At 36.9% G+C, this 16,123-nt stretch overlaps 1 protein-coding gene across 2 annotated transcripts in view; it reads right to left on the reverse strand.

Annotated features, from left to right (window-relative positions):
- Positions 1-1,945: 1,945 nt before the first annotated feature.
- Prrg1 (proline rich Gla (G-carboxyglutamic acid) 1) overlaps positions 1,946-16,123 on the reverse strand; it is a 98,629-nt gene continuing 84,451 nt past the window's right edge. For both annotated transcript variants that reach the window (XM_005414447.2, XM_013509903.1), the window contains exon 4: positions 1,946-3,527. In XM_005414447.2, the coding sequence (XP_005414504.1) occupies positions 3,042-3,527 (486 nt within the window). In that variant the 3' untranslated portion in view covers positions 1,946-3,041. The remainder of the gene's footprint in view (positions 3,528-16,123) is intronic.

A 16,123-nucleotide genomic window follows, 5' to 3' on the forward strand; every position in this document is an offset into this window, starting at 1 on the left:
TTAGTATAAACATAAAAATAGTTAAATACCATAATTTAATGTAAACCAAGCATTTAAAAATGTGAACTATTATAATAAAATACATGCTATTTATGGAGAACAAAGTTAAAGCTATCTCAGCAATTATTGGATCAGATCAGTCTTCAAGAAGCCATCATTAGCAATAAAACAAGCACAAAATCTCCATTTGTGTTGGTCAAGAGGAAAAGAAAAAGTCATTTTATTGACTTTAAATAAATAAAATTTATTGTGGCATTTAAAGCAGGGAATCAAAAAGTGCCAGTTCTAGGATTCCAGACAACCACTTCATGTGGACGTTTGTAAGTCATTCTACTGAAAAACCATTGAGCCCATTCTTTTATTTAAATACAAACTGGTTGACTCAATTAAGTTACTGCTTAAGAAAGGTACTAAATATAGTATGCAAAAATAAACCTTTATTAAAAATGATCAAAGGTGAATGCAATATCAATCAGGTAAGAAAGGCAAAAGCATAAAAATATATATTTTTTTCAGATAAGCCCTATAATTATAATAAATGTTAAGAAACTCAGTTTATAAAACCAGATTGGGTAGCAAAAGGGATTTTAAAAATATAAAACCCATATCCAAAGAAAACAAGCCTAAGATAACGTTTCTTGAAGAAAGTGGTATTTTGTTTATTCTCATTATCATGCAAAAGCTTCTAAGAGACCTGTGACTGATGTAACTATTTCTATGGAGTGGTGATATCTTTCACCAATAACCTAAAAAAAATCTGTAGCTATTGATCAGTTAAACATTTGGCTTCTGCTTCAAAGATCAGCATTCATTCTTATACTGTAATTCAGGTGTCTTTATGAGGCAGCAATAAATCCAATATTAGTTTAAAATGTAAAAGAAAGTTGTAAGAATAAACTGTATTTGTAGAATTTCTGGTTCCCTTGTCTTATCCTGTAGTGTTCAAACTTTTTGTCTCCAGATGTCCCTTTATACTTTTAAATTTTACTGGGGATCTGGATGCCAAGAACTTTAATTTATGAGAGCTATATCTATTAAAATTTATCATATTAGAAAATAAACCAAAATTTTAAGTGTTAATTTACTTAAAACTAAAAAATCCATTATATGCCAACATAAATAACATTTATATGAAAAATAGCTATATTTTCTAAAACAGAAAAACATTGTTTTACATTTTCAACTCTTTGTTTAGAAAATTAGAGTGAAAAGACAAGTAATGTCCTAGAATTATGATGAAAATATTTTTGGCCTCAGAGATCCTCTGGAAGTTTTTAAAGGAACTCCAGGGAGCCTTGGGACACACTTTGAAAACTGCTGGTCTAATGTAAAGCCTGTTGCTACTGACAAAAGTCTACACGAAAAGAGCGTTAATTTTCTTTTTAAAAAATCCCAAAACTTCGCATATACATAAACTGGAGCTGGATGGAACACCCCACTTTTAGATTTAATTAGAAACCAAAGATCACCATGTATATATGGCATAATTCAAACTAATATTGTCATTTCTGAGACCATTTTCAATATATGATCATATTTTAATCTATGAAAGCTGTAACACCTACTATCTCAACTCATACATTCAGTTCTTTGCCCAAAATTTCTTCACTCTTCTAATTTGCACAGCTTTGGTGCATATCAGTGAATTGCAGGGATTAAGGAACAGCCCAGCTACTCTGATTACCAATGTTAGCCATTTACGGAGCACCTTGCTTCATTTCTCACTATGTGAAAGCTCCACACAATTTTGGAGAAACAAAAGAAAATTCTCTCTGAAGCACAATAGTAACAGAAGGATCTTACGCTTGAATAGTTCTTAATATTTTATAAATTACTTGCACACAAAATATCTCATTTGATCCTTTTTTCCCTTTCTGAGTGAGTTTATATTGGCAGTTCATTCATGGTCAGTTCCCTCTGCCCGAAAGAAAAAACAAGAACACCGTAGTTTTAAAAAGTCTAATTAAAATTCAAAATGAAATAGCAACAATAATGAGATCTATGTGTGACTATAACTAGATTTAGCGTCCATCTGCTATAACACACCTTTTACAATCTTTTTGCACCAATTGAAGAGCAATAAAAAATAATAGCTCATATTGTAATGGAAAATTGTCTCCTGATAATCTTCAGGCAAAAACTTTAAGAAAACTATCTCAGTCTTGGGTGACTGAAGATTCTGTGGTGGTAGGAGAGAGCGTAAACAGTAGAGTAAAAGGCAATGAAATGTGAAGAAGAAAATACTGCCCCCCAAAAGCAAAGGAATAATCCATATCTATTGTCTATTATTAGATACATATATCCACTTAGAAATTATTCTATTGCCAGAAATCCTCCCTACTGAGATGTTAATATGAATAGCATGAGACATTCAAAGATGCTAAGCTAACCAAAGTATTTCATTTATGGGGTAGTACTTAATGAAGAATAAAACCCCTAGTATGAAGTGAGGCATGGATCACATATGTCCAGTGATTTCCTTGCTGTACACTACAATAAGTTATTCCTCACTGTGAGTATATGCTTTCTTTCTGAAATACTTCTAAAGTCAAGAGTGACTCCACACTTTTTTTCTCTTTTGAAGATAGATGAAGAAACCAGAGGTTAACAAAAGCCCATACAAATTAGCAAACATGTTAAGTACATCCTTCTTGCAAAGGTCTATACCATATTGCATTCTATCTATTACATAAATCGCCAATGCCTTTTTATTCCCAATTTTTGTGAGTAATGCTCTTTGTGCAGGTGATTTAGATAGAAGTTAATAATTTTTTAGGCCAGTTGCATATATACTGGGTTGATGTACATATCATCACATGAATATGCAACCCCACTGGTGTGTTTTCTCTAGCAAAAATGGCCGTGTGTAATGATTTCATAATGGGAAATGCAACTAAAGAAAATCAGACCAGTAAGGGTGAAGTGGTATGCTGTAAGAGTCTAACAAAATAAGTCAGAGTACATTTATGCAGTGGTAAAGTGCTAGAAAGTTCTTTCATTAGTATTTTAAAAATGATTAGAGTAAAAAGAAGTTTGCAGCTTCATTTGTTGGTGGTGACCACAGGCACCATAGGAATGGCACTGGCCGAGCTGGAGTTGATTATGTCTTCATATTCTGGTGGTGGATCTAAATGAGGTTCTGTTTCACTCCTTCGCAGGTTCACCTGGCCGGTGGCTTCCTCATAGGTCGGTGGTGGATCACAGTTGGACAGGCGAGTGGAAACAGAATCTGAGCGCCCAACTACATATTCCAGAAAGCCTGGAGACAATCCACTGCTGTCAAACACTTCGTCTGATGGGGGAGGCGGAGTGATAATATTAAGGTGCTGAGGGAAAGGAATGTGGCCTTCAGTCACAGTCTGTCTGCGAGTTTTGTTTCGTAGGAAGCATCTCCAGATTAAGAAAATGACAAGGAGGATAATGAAGAGGCCAAAGATTAATGGAAAGGTAAGGTAAAACTGAAACCAGTCACTTCCTCTGTTACTCTCTCCTTGGTGTGCTTTCGTGTAGGTGTTCCAAAACTCCTTCTGAAAATACAAAACAAAACACATCAAAAATCAGTGTGATCAAAAGATCGGAAACATCAGATGAACAACTATCTGGATTCAATGAACACAATGAATAAAAGACTAGAACTGCATCTGTCAGTTCAAATGACTTACAGTCTCTCTTCTATGACAAGAAACTATAAACACAGAAGCTCCTTGACTGGGGTGGTGTTATGTCCCAAAGCAACCCTTGTAAATAGAAAATGCCATGAAATTGAAAATGGATTCAACAAATCTAACCTATTCAACATTACAGTTGGTAGCACAGTATAGCACCGGGCCTCAGTTAAGTCGAACCATTATTAGTCGGGGATTATCTGTACATTAATGTGCTACCCTAGATCTTCCTTAAAATAGTCAGAACACAGACTCTTTTTTAAAACTTCGAGATATGTACATTTTCAGCTAGGACATCCTGAGTGAAAAATAAGGAAGGAGGGCTTTCCCTTTATCAGAGTATACCAGATAATTTACCCTTAAAATAGAAGTTAGTGTCTTTCCATATCCAACTTTGAGGTTCGCATCATGCAATCCCATCATCATTAACAGTGTTTACTTAATTAGGGTGCGGTAACTTTTCAATATCTACATTCCACAGATAGACGCTTTATTTTCTCATGGTTCTATTTGGGGTCCCCTTTCACTAGACATTCTTCCCTAGCTCCCTCTCTCCCTGAAGAGTTTAATACACTAATTTTGACTGAAGGTCAAAATTATTATTCCTAGTAGAGAACTCATGGTAGTATAGAAACTATTATTAGGATACTTGCAAACCTGGACTGTAATCTTAAATGAAAATCCTAATGGTTCAAGTCTTTAATGTTTGTTGGGGAAATACTTAAAGGATACAAAAGAAATTTGACCCAGTTACTAGGTATGAGATTTGGGCAAGCTATTCCTTTAAGCCTTAGTTCTCTCACTTGTAAAATAGGATAATACAAATCTACTTCATAGGCTACCTGAGCATTGAATGTGATTACATATAATACATCTGAGTTCGTGGCAAACAAATAATAAATGGTAGTGATTATAATCATTTTTTACATATTGTATTCAAATCAGTGCTTCAAAATGGCTAATCTATTCCATACCTTGGTACAAAGACCACTGTTAATCTCAATGCTATTGACATTGACTCCATTTTTTTCTTTTGTACTTAACTTTAATTATCTTTGAATGCTTGGCATTGGACTCAGGGCCTTGCAAATGCAAGGCAAGCACTCTGTCCCTGAGCTATAATCCTAGTTCTTCACTCCAATTTCCATGTTTCAACTGAGCAATGCTTTTCTTAGAGGCATATATATTTAGATGGAGCTATTATACGTTATTGATTTCATTTAAATCTCTGGCATCAACGAGGCCTTAAAATTCAAAGTGGTAAAAAGGGTGTTGGGAAGAGAGTTAGATCATTACTCAAATGCGCAAACTGAGGGAACTGGACTACATCGGGGATTTCAAACTCAGATGTTCTATAAGGGCACTGCATTTACATACTACACCAAATCTCACACAAAGAAAGGCTCTGAGCACTAAAGCTGTATATTTTATAGTCCTACATTGTATCTACTTAGTCATATAACCTTTTAAAATACTCTGTGGGTATGGCAGTGATGCAGTCAACACTTTCACTTTGGAATTCTCTAAAGTGCATTATTACTGTAATATTCCATGATTCTAAGATGAATTGGGATGTGTTATGAGAAATATTGTATTACTTACTAGAGCTGGTATACACATTCACAGTAAGTTATACTTTTAGAAACTCAGGCAAAAATATGCAGGGTTCAAAATTAGAATACACCACATGTAGAAAAAATGTACTCCAGATAGAGCATTCAGGATGATACCAAAACCCTGAAAATGTAAATTACTTATTTTCCTCACTAGTGTTAGCAATGATTAAAACTAATGAAATACAAGTGTATGAAGCTTTTTAAGATTCACTGACTGATTGATTGAGGTGCTGGGAATGGAATCCAGGGCCTTGTGCACGCAAGGCAAGTGCTCTAGCACTGAGCTATACTCCTAGCCCAAAGGTTTTTTTTTTTTTTTTAACACTAAATATGCTTTTTAAATTGCTAACTTTTTGTGTAACTGTCATTTTTTACAGTTGACGGCTTTAATTATATAACTTTTAAAAAGTAAAAAGCAAAGTTAAATTATATGACATTTAATGAGTGAAGAAACAACTCAAAAAGAAATCAAATTACTTGCAATTTTGTCACAAAGGTATAAGCAATGTTAACATTTTGGTTTCCATTTAAAAAATGTTTTACATCTACTCTCTCATATTTTTGCTAATCACAGTTGCACCCCTAAACAAAAATACACTCATTATAAATTTGGGATCAAACTGCACTAAGTGAAATAAAAATGTTAGACATCTACTTCGGGAGACCTATCAAGTATGGATCTGACATCAATTTTCTTTCACCTGCATATGAAGTTTTACCGTGTCACTTGCTAGTCCCTCAGATTACATCTTTTGCTTCCATTTCATCTTATCTATGAATGCAAATAAGTATATGTGATTTCAAGGATGATATATGTTAGCGTTAGATAAACACATTAAAAATGGCTCTTTCATACTGTCCACATTATTGTGGAATAACTAAAGAGTAATAATGCACATGGAAATGGGTCCTTCTTGCATGCTTGGCATACATAATTTAATTTCTCTGGTTTTCTTGGTATGGTGGGAAGGCAGAAATCTGTAGAGCAATCTTGCTTTGTTTTTGCTTGAAAAAAATTACAGAAAAATAATCAACATTTATTTTGTAGGGATAAAAAGAAGCTCAAATGAAAATGGATGTAGTAAACCTGGTATTTATTTCACATGGTAATTCAATCTTTATTACATCACCATAATGTAGGTACTATAATCATCCGTATTTTGAAGTTAAGGAAATGTGGTCCTAAAAAGGTTATACAATAACAAACTCAAGAGAATTTACCATATAAAGTCTGGAGTGATATTTGAAGGGGCCAGGCACCAAAGGAAATAAGCAATCTGCCTTGATGTATGAGATGTTTCAAGTTAATTTGGCCATTATCCTATAAAATTCAATATTCCCTTCATGTTTAATGTGTAGTCAAAATCAAGCTTATTTTACAGATAAAGTATTTGCAATTAAGATAACAATAATCGCAGCAAAGAGGTCCTGACAGATTTACTTCTCTTGGAAATATACTTACTTTATCCTTGGGTCAGTGAATCAGATGAAAATACTCTTGAAATCAAGACTGATATTTTAACTGTCATGCAGACAAACAGACTGTTATGTCTCTGCAAGCTATTTGCCTTACTGAAAGCAGCCAAAAGGCATTTAGAAAGAGCAAATAATTTCAAGACTTGTAGGGCAGTGCTTTAGAGGGAATGAAAACTAGCGGTTAACAATTATGCTTACGGAGCAAATCTCTGAGGTACTGAATCAAAAACTTCTGCAGTAATTAAATCATATTTTATACCAATCTGAAGCACACCATGAACGTTTTGTTTAATGAAGAAAAGAGTTATTAAAGGCAAAGCATAAGAACAGGCTAAAATTATATAAGTGATAAACATAATCTGAAGCTGCCAGAGGTCTGACGACCATTTCAGAGGAAGGAGTCCCAAGAAGTAGACATTTCATTGTAAAAGCTGGAAAAACCGTTCAGTAAGTGAGAAATTCTATCAAAGAATATTTTCTTCCCTTTTATAAAATTTGTACTTTTCTATTTTGAATTTTCTCACCACCATTTATGAATAAAATGTGAGTGACTCAAACCTGAATGAAGGCCAACATTCATAATTGGGAAGGGTAGAGCTGAGCCTGTTTTACTATTTCTCATGAATCAGCTCAGAGCTCACCTGGGAAGTAGGTGATTTCCCAATGCGTTTGTATCATTGTGGAGAGCCCGGAATCATCCGCAAGCAATACTCATGTGGCTTCTCCCTTTCTTGAACAAGAATGACAGGAGATGGGGAAGTCTGCAGAAGATGAGGGATTAGAAACAAATTCTGCCTCCAAAAGCTGCTTTTTTGGGAACAGAAGGTCAAAAGACCTGCAAGTTGGACATCTAAGTGGAAAGTCCAAACTTCTTAAGATTCTTCACAGAGAGGGATATTGTAAAGAAAATAGCTGTATTTACACAGAAGTGACTTGAAAGATATAATTAAGTCTGAGAAAATGGAACATTCATAAATTGATAGAAAAAGTAAGGGATTATCTTGAAAAGTGACGTGACAGTGTAGTCAAATGTCTGGGAGCATTTGTTTATGTTGAATGCCAGCTCCTTTTTAAAAACATACCAACTAGAGCCGGGGATGTAGCTCATAGGCACAGCACCTGTCTTGCCAGTGTGAGGTCATGAGTTTGATTCCTGGTACCACCAAAAAAAAAAAAAAAATACCAGCTGAAGATGAAATATCTGGGGGATGCAGAGAGCGAAATTTGGTTGAACTTTGCACCTCAATCATTTGAGGAACTCTTTCTTGCAAGCTGGCATGGCACCTACGTGAAGTAAAATGTCCTTAATTTAGATGTGATTATTGGGAAAATATCAAGGTTTGCATTCAGATACTTGAATAAAAGCAATCAACTGGGGAATTTGGTACTGTAGCTTTCCTGGTGTAAGAGGCAGAAAAAAGGAATCCCAAGTCCCAAATATCACTAGTGACTATGTGAAATTGATTGTTAAAAACCCATTCTTTCATATTGTCAAGGAGGAAAACAGTCAAGATGGAGAATCCCAGCAATTATACTCTTTGAGTAAGGAGAGGAGGGTATGTATCCATGAATACTGATACTTATACAAAACAAATTATATAAATCTGAACAGAAAATCTCCAAGGCAAGTTACATCCTGGGGGGGTGGGGAGAGAAGACACTTGAAACCCCGAGGACAGGGACAGGTGCAAGGCTTCATCACTAATCATTGTGTGTCTTATTGATAAAGCTTGCAAATATATTAGTGCTTCCAAAGTTTAAAGAAATCCATTCCTTTAAGTAAGTCAGCAGGTAGAGTTATCCCTTTCTGGAATCCTGGCTATGAATTGTAGGGTGAGATAACAACCAGTTGTGAATGCAGGTAAGGTTTAGAGATTCTTTAAGATTCTAAACAAAAGATTCTAAAACACACACAGTTTAGTGAGCATGGAGGGTAAAATGTGCCACTAAATGCTAGGCATAAAAGGGAGAGCACGGACTTTAAGTTTGAATACCTAGCAGGGATATGCCACACTGGCCACAAAACTAACTGCCAATCATTTATAAAGGAGAGTCGAAGAGACCCATTCCGCTGACCTGTTGCTTAAAATAAAGTCACTTATGTTAAGTGTATTACAGAGAGCAATGAATTGAGATGACAGCAAAATATAAATGATGCAAATACATTAGTATTTTCAGAAACCAGGTCATTCTTGCTCTGTCACTTACTAGCTGTATGGTTCAAAAAATAAACCCCTTGAAACCATTTTTTTCATGTATAAAATTGGGACAATCTATACTCACAAGATTATTGTTAACAACAAAGAAAATGTATGCAAAACATCTATATCCCAAGAAGGATGATTACCATGAAGGTGAAAAGTTTCTTTCCACAAAGCTCTTCTTTCAGGGAAAGAAAATTTCTCAGAAGACAAGGTATTTCTGTGTTTTCCATAGTCCAGAAGTCAGTCACATGGCCACTCCAGCTGCATGTGAGATTACTAAAGCAAGTATCTTGAAAGGGGACATGACTGCCATGACTGAGGTAGCCTAATTGTGACTTTATACTAAGAACTGAACATACAGTCCCTCCCGCCTGAAACCACTGTTGCCTTAGCTAGGAAGAAAGAGTGAAATGGCTGTTCGATAAGTAAGAGTCTGCTTACTTCCCTTAGCTGGAGATGTGATATTAAGTTACAGCACCCTAAATTAAATTAATATGTTTATTGGTTTTCTTTCTTCCAGAGAGTATCTGCAATAGGGGAATCATTGATAAAAATGCTGTAAGTATAGCAGAGGTATGAAAAGAGTTGACATTTTAGAAATATTTGTCAGCTTCAGATAAATTTAGGATCTGCATTAAGTTACTATAAAAGTGTTGGCAAACATTTTGTTAAGACCTAGACCGAAAATGTCTCGGATTTTGTAGGATATAAGTTCATTGCCTTACATACTAAGCTTATATTTATTGCATGAACTCAATAACAGGCAATATGTAAACAAATGGCTATGCATTTGTTCTGAGGAAGCTTTACTTAGAACAGATGGGTTGGGTTTGATTGCAAGGCTATACGTTACCAATCCATATTTGTGATATAAGGAATGGACTGTCAAGCCATTTCTAATACAAAATAATTACAAGTGTGCACATGTGTGTACATGCATGCATGTGTATATATGAAATATAAATGAAAGCAACAAAAGATTTCTAAGTATATTTGAATATTTATCAATTCAATCATTGTTCTTGAGTTACAGTTCATTTTTGTTTTTAGTGTTTGGTGCAATAGTGTTTAGTGTTTGTATGAGGAATGACTGAATAAGTTGTATAAATTTGAGGCTGGCATTATTATTTCGCATCATAGGTTACCCTAGATGTAGCCATGGTTGACACCCAGGGTGCTAAAGAGTGTTTCACAACTCACATACTCATCATTTGGAGTTTGTTAAAAATGTAGCCTAAATCAGGAGTTCTTGGGCAGGGCCTGAGATGTGGCATTGCTAACAGCTCTCAGGTGAGGTTGGTAGTGGTGGTTCACAGATCACTCCTTGAACTACATAATACTAGCACTGGTTTTCAATACATGGGGTATATAGGTCCTGGCCTAGGGGCTGATGCATTTAGTCTGCATTTTCAGAAGCTCTGTAGATAACTTTAATGTGCAGCAATGCTTGAGGAGCTTTGTGCTAAACCATGTGGTGATTTTAGTTTTGGTGTTATCAGTAGCTCTGATGTGGAACCTTCCTTTCATGCTCTCCCTGTACCCTGATTACCCGTGTTTGTCCTTTGTAGGTCCAAACATTTGATGCAAGTGGGCAACAGGGTTATCAGTTCATCTGCCTGCTCAAGCACAGTCCCCACAGACTAGATTATTTTCCCCATCTTCCGTTCCTCACTTCCCAACCATGAACAGATCTTGTTCACTTGTTCAAAATGTATCTGGAAATTGGTAATTCTCTTTACTTCCTCAAACACCACTGCAGTTTAAATCACACTATTCTGACACTTGGATGAGATGCAATGTTCTTGTAATAGCAAATCTTGCTTGTCAACTTGACAGGAATGAGTTATACCTATAGAACTGGTAAAGCACCTGTCTTCAAGTTTTTGTGAGTATGTTTCCAGTGATGATTGGCATCAGGCTCAGCAAACTGAGTGGGGAACCATACTGAATGTGACTCCATCCAATAGAACAAAAAACAGAACGGGGAATCGTGTGTGCATCTACACACTCAACTCTTTTTTAAGTGGGTGTGTTCTTTGCTGCTATTATTAAGCATGAGAATCAGAATCAAGATTCTTCATCCTTCGAATGCGGAGTCTCTACACCAACAATGCTTCAGGGGCCTTCAGACCTTCAGCCTTGAAATGGGATTTGTTCTGTCACTGGTCCTTCTTGTTTTGAGTCTTCCAGCTTCTTGCCACATTATCTAGTGGTTTATCTAGCTCTTCAGACTACAGAAGACCATACTAGGGAGCCAGCCTCTGACTGTGTAAACAAATCTAATAAATCCCCTATGTAATTATAAATACATTCTATTGGTCCTATTTTTTTAAAGAACCCTAATAGAGTCTCCTAATGAGTCTTCCACTTTCAACTGTTATAACCTCTCTACATGATTCACAAAAGCTGCAGTCTTGGGCTTCACATTTCAGGGAATTTACCCTTCTGTTCAACATCAAATATGGAAATATGTTCTTTTGGGTTTTTTTTGTTTTTTTTTTTTTTTGTTTGTTTGTTTGTTTTTCTCCATTACTGGGAACCGAACTCACGACCTTGTGCTTGCCAGGCAGGCGCTTTGCCGCTGAGCTAAATCGCCAGCCCCTGGAAATATGTTCTTTATCCTTAGACTCATATTTTTCAGCCTTTCTACTGATGTACTTTGGTATCAGATCACTTTGACAGAAGAAGTGGCACATACAGGGAAAACAAGCAGTGAAAGTATTTTAGGGCAACATGACTACTGTATCTCACTTGTGGCTATGGCCAGTAAGCCAGGCTAAGGCTTAGTCTCATTGTTACTGTAGCCAAGGGTGACCTGGTTAAAAGAGGTACTTGGTAACGCCTTCTTCCATATCCTCTGTCATGCTACCCAGAATCAGCAGATGTTAACATATGCATGCATGCATGCATAAACTAAATTATCTTAGGTAAATTTTAAGATCCTTTTATCTATTTGCAGTGCTGAGTTGCTAAAAATTTATCCCAGGTCCTCACATTCTAGACAAGCAGTTTATCTCAATGAGTTACATGACAGTGTAGGATCTCTTTACTTTAATCCCTGCCCAATCCTATTTCTTTTACTTGTGCCTCAAAGGAACCATGCTTTTGCACTCTAATTATAAACAGACATGAGGGCCCCATGACAACCCTCCACTCTCCCATACCTACACAGTTTATGAGGGAAGACTAATTTTGTGTTTTCTGGAGGCCCATGGAATACATTTCCCCTCTACTGTGGAGACCCTGAGCTGCTTGTGCGTGGGTAGAAAGACTACTGGATGCCCATTTTACACCCACAACAGGGAGCTATCCTCATTCTTAAAAGGTGAATCAGGAATCAAATGGACACCTTCACTGTGTTAAAAACTAAAAACTTCATTGGAAGCAAGAGTCCAACAGGAAACAAAGAACTAAACTGAACGTGGTGATAGAAGAGCGTGCATACCTGACCCTGTGACCAGGAAAGGACGCTATCGATGCTCCTGGGGATAGTTCAAGCCCAGTCTTCCTTGCTGCTGTCACCCAGGCTAAGCCTGCAAAAGAAATAGCTGGCCAGACCCTTCCCCAGAGCCCGCATCTTGCACAGATTGGTAAAGCCCTCGCCTATCTCCTTGAGGACTTGGACCAGGGTGTACAGGTAGAGACTGCAGGAAGTCGCACAGGTGGGGATTGTTGTTGTTGGTTAACAGCTGGTGCAGCTCCAGGAGACTCTGGTTGATGCTTTTCTCCAGGGGAAAGGCAAACTCCATGGTCTGGAGGCCTCCATGCCACTCAGTGTTGTCAGGCTTTGTGTTGTTGCCCAAGGGGGCTGTGCTGGTTCTGCATCCACGTGAACTTCTCAGTACTCTCTCTCCACTCTGGCGACTGGTGCAGGAGAAAGTATGTTAAGTGCTTCAGAGCCAAGGCGAAGCGGTCACAGTAGATGGCCAAGGACAGATATAGGAGTCGTAGAGCTGCCAGATGGATCTGGCTGTTGATGGTGGCCTCGCAGTTTAGATGACAGTTTTGGCAGACCCATCGGGGTGGGTTGACCATAGTGAGCACAGGGAGCTTGAAGGTGGTGCAGGTGGTGATGGTGGCATGGGACCCAAGCAGCAGAGTGAACGAAGGTGGTGTCTGTGGAGGTCATGGGTCTTTGCAGTGCACCCACAGTGGATAAGGAAGAAGCCAGAGCAGCACGGGATCCTGGATTAAGTGGGTATGAGACAGGGAGGAGAGTGGATGGGGCTAGAAGAAGCAGTGACTGAAGTGGGGTGGGGCCAATGTGGGTGGGGTGTTGTCAGGAAGATCTGAGGTGGGGCTTGAAATGCTTGATGAGGAAGGTTAGGTACATTCTGTGAGGAAGGGTCAGAGTTTAGGGGCTAATGTCAGAGGGCAGCAGTCAGAAGTCAGAAGTGCTAGGTTCCTCAGCAACTCTGCACCCACCATCTAATCTGTACAACATTTTGAGAAGTTATTTATGAATATATGTGCACACCTTTCTGAGTTAGTCATCTGGATGTTTTCTTAAGAAACTTACTTGAATATTGTCCAGATGTGATTCATTGCATACAGTTGCTTGGTGAGGTCACTAGTCATATTTAATATCATAAAACTTTATTTGAATGATAACACTCCTCATTGACTTAAAATTATATACTAATTACTGTTCTGATGAATTCCTCTTCTTTCTGTGGACTTTATAAGCTCCAGCAATTTCCACTTTTCAACTTCCACTCATGATCATGTTCAGGGTTCAGGGATCCAGGACCAGGGCTCAGGGCCTGGCACAGTAATGCTGAGTCCATCAACAACAGAAGCAACTTTACACTGCTTGGTTTCTATTTACTTTTTAAATATTTCAACAAAATTTCTAGTGTTCAAGGACTTTCTCTTGTCCTCCAGTAGTCCCTTCTATCAGAGCCTGTGTGCATTTTATAATTTTACTGTTCTCGTAAAATTTCTGAAAGTATGAATTTAACTTTCTGCTAAAGATGTCTTCTGTTTCTTCTTTTATAGCTTTCCTCCCTTCAGAATTAGTTCTATATGGTTATCATAATCTTCATTTTGCTCAAACATCTGGCTAACTTTTAATGATTAATAACCGGGTATAAAGGATTCATTGGATTATCCTACAAAATTGGCCTGGATTTCTGCTTCATTAATAGAGTCCTCCTGAGAGTGGTTGGTCAGAATGAGTTAATTAGAGAGTTCTCTTCTCCTTTGGAAATACATGGCTTGGAGCTCACAGGTAAGATGGAGACCATCGTTTATTTGTCAAAATTTGATTATATCAAACATTGGAAGACCTTCGTGAATCTCTCTTTGAAGCAGTATGTGTTTTGTTTGGTGTACCTTCTGTATAGTTCTGTAGTTGTTTCAAGTCCTGCTATAATTTTGGTTCTCTTCCTCAACAAATTCAGTCTTTGACATGTAGATTCTGAGGAATAAAGGGAGTGAAATGGTACTGGTGCTTACTGCAAGCAGCAGCCTAGAAGGGTCAGAGCAGCAGTGGGGCAGACAGACCATGGTTTTCACAGTTACTCTTTAATCCCATAGTTACCCTAGGCCCTCCTGCAGTTCTTCAATTTTATGGACTCTGTCTTAAAATTTCTTTCAGTGCTGTTCAATTGTCTGGCTGGAAGGGCTTCAAGTTTTTATTAAAGCAACATGACAGCATCTGCTTTCCTTAACCTAAAAATTCCTCAAAAATTTTGGTCTGCGAATACTATTCCTGCATGTGTGTCTGTGTAAATTTTTGTGTCTTGACCCACTCCCATTGTTCTATTATCACCTTTTAAAAATTTCTAAAAATGCTGGTATGGGATGAAGCTTAGTGATAGAGTGATTGCCTAGCATCCGTATGACCCTGGGTTCTACCCACAGCACTGCAAAATAAGAACAAGAATAATAATTTTTAAAAGTACAAATAATTTTCTGAATAGCTAATACATCTACATGGTCCAAAAGCCACACAGCTCTACTTTCCACAGGTAAACAGTAATTACTTGTTATGATCACAAAGAAAAAGAAGAAAAAAATCCCAAAAGCAATACTATTTAAGTGACAGAAAAGAAACACTTTAAATGTCATTCTTTAGAAGCACATTCTCCTCACCTGCACATGGCATTTTTACCTAAATAGACTATATTCTGGGCCATAATTGAGCCTCAAGAGATCTAAAAAGAATCATATTTTACAATAATAGAAAGGAAGAAAGTTCTTAAATCAGAGATCTAATCTTCTATTCTAAGGAATTAGAAAAAAGAGAACAATATATACTTAAATCAAGGAGATGAGAGGAATGATTTTGTAAAAGATAATTCAGTGGGAAAAAAGAAAACCCAGAGCACGATGTTTTTTATATTAAAATATCTCTAAACAGCCTCATTAGGAAAAAAGAGGGAAGACACAGATGACCAATGTCAAGAATGAGAAAGAAAACTTCACTACAGAAACAAATGAAAAACAAATCCTATTGCCATGATGAATATGAATAATCCTTAGTAACTGTGTGCACTGTTACTTCTGTAGGTTGGGGTTCTATTGGCAAGGAAGAAAGGGTAAAGACATTTTAAAATCTGTAACATTTTCTGCTCTCTTTATCGGTGACATAAAATACATTAATTCAGGCAACGGTTTTCTTTTCTCCTACGGGGTGATGGTGGTAAGGCAACTGATATTCAAACTTTGATGAGGACACAATTTGTATGACAATGAAAGTGAGTAGATGCATACTGGAAAAATATCTCTTCATGGGTAATAGTAACACTGAAATATCCAGTAGATATTTATTTATCTCTTTTTTGTCTAGAGTTTGCCTTGTGTGTATATATTTTAAAATAGAAACAAGCAAAGTCAATTGGAACAGATCTAATGAAAAGCTAATATAAAATACAGGTTTATGGAGCATTAAATTTTTACTTTTATCTCAATTTACTTCTTAGCACATGCTTGGATCTTTATAATATAATTTGTCCTTCAGAGTAATAAATACATCTGCAGCACTGGAAAAGTCCAGTAACTTTAGATAAAACTATGTTATCCCTCCTCTACCTCTTTAGACATTTGTTTATAAAGTAAAATGAAACCTCATTGGTTTACTTCACTCCCTTGAAATGATCTCACCATCAAACCTGTAAGTTCAACCTGAAGTTACCTTTTTCTTCCTGTCACCTCACCG

The sequence above is a fragment of the Chinchilla lanigera genome, unplaced genomic scaffold (assembly GCF_000276665.1).
Source record: "Chinchilla lanigera isolate Chin_1 unplaced genomic scaffold, ChiLan1.0 scaffold00186, whole genome shotgun sequence".
Lineage (NCBI taxonomy): Eukaryota > Metazoa > Chordata > Mammalia > Rodentia > Chinchillidae > Chinchilla > Chinchilla lanigera.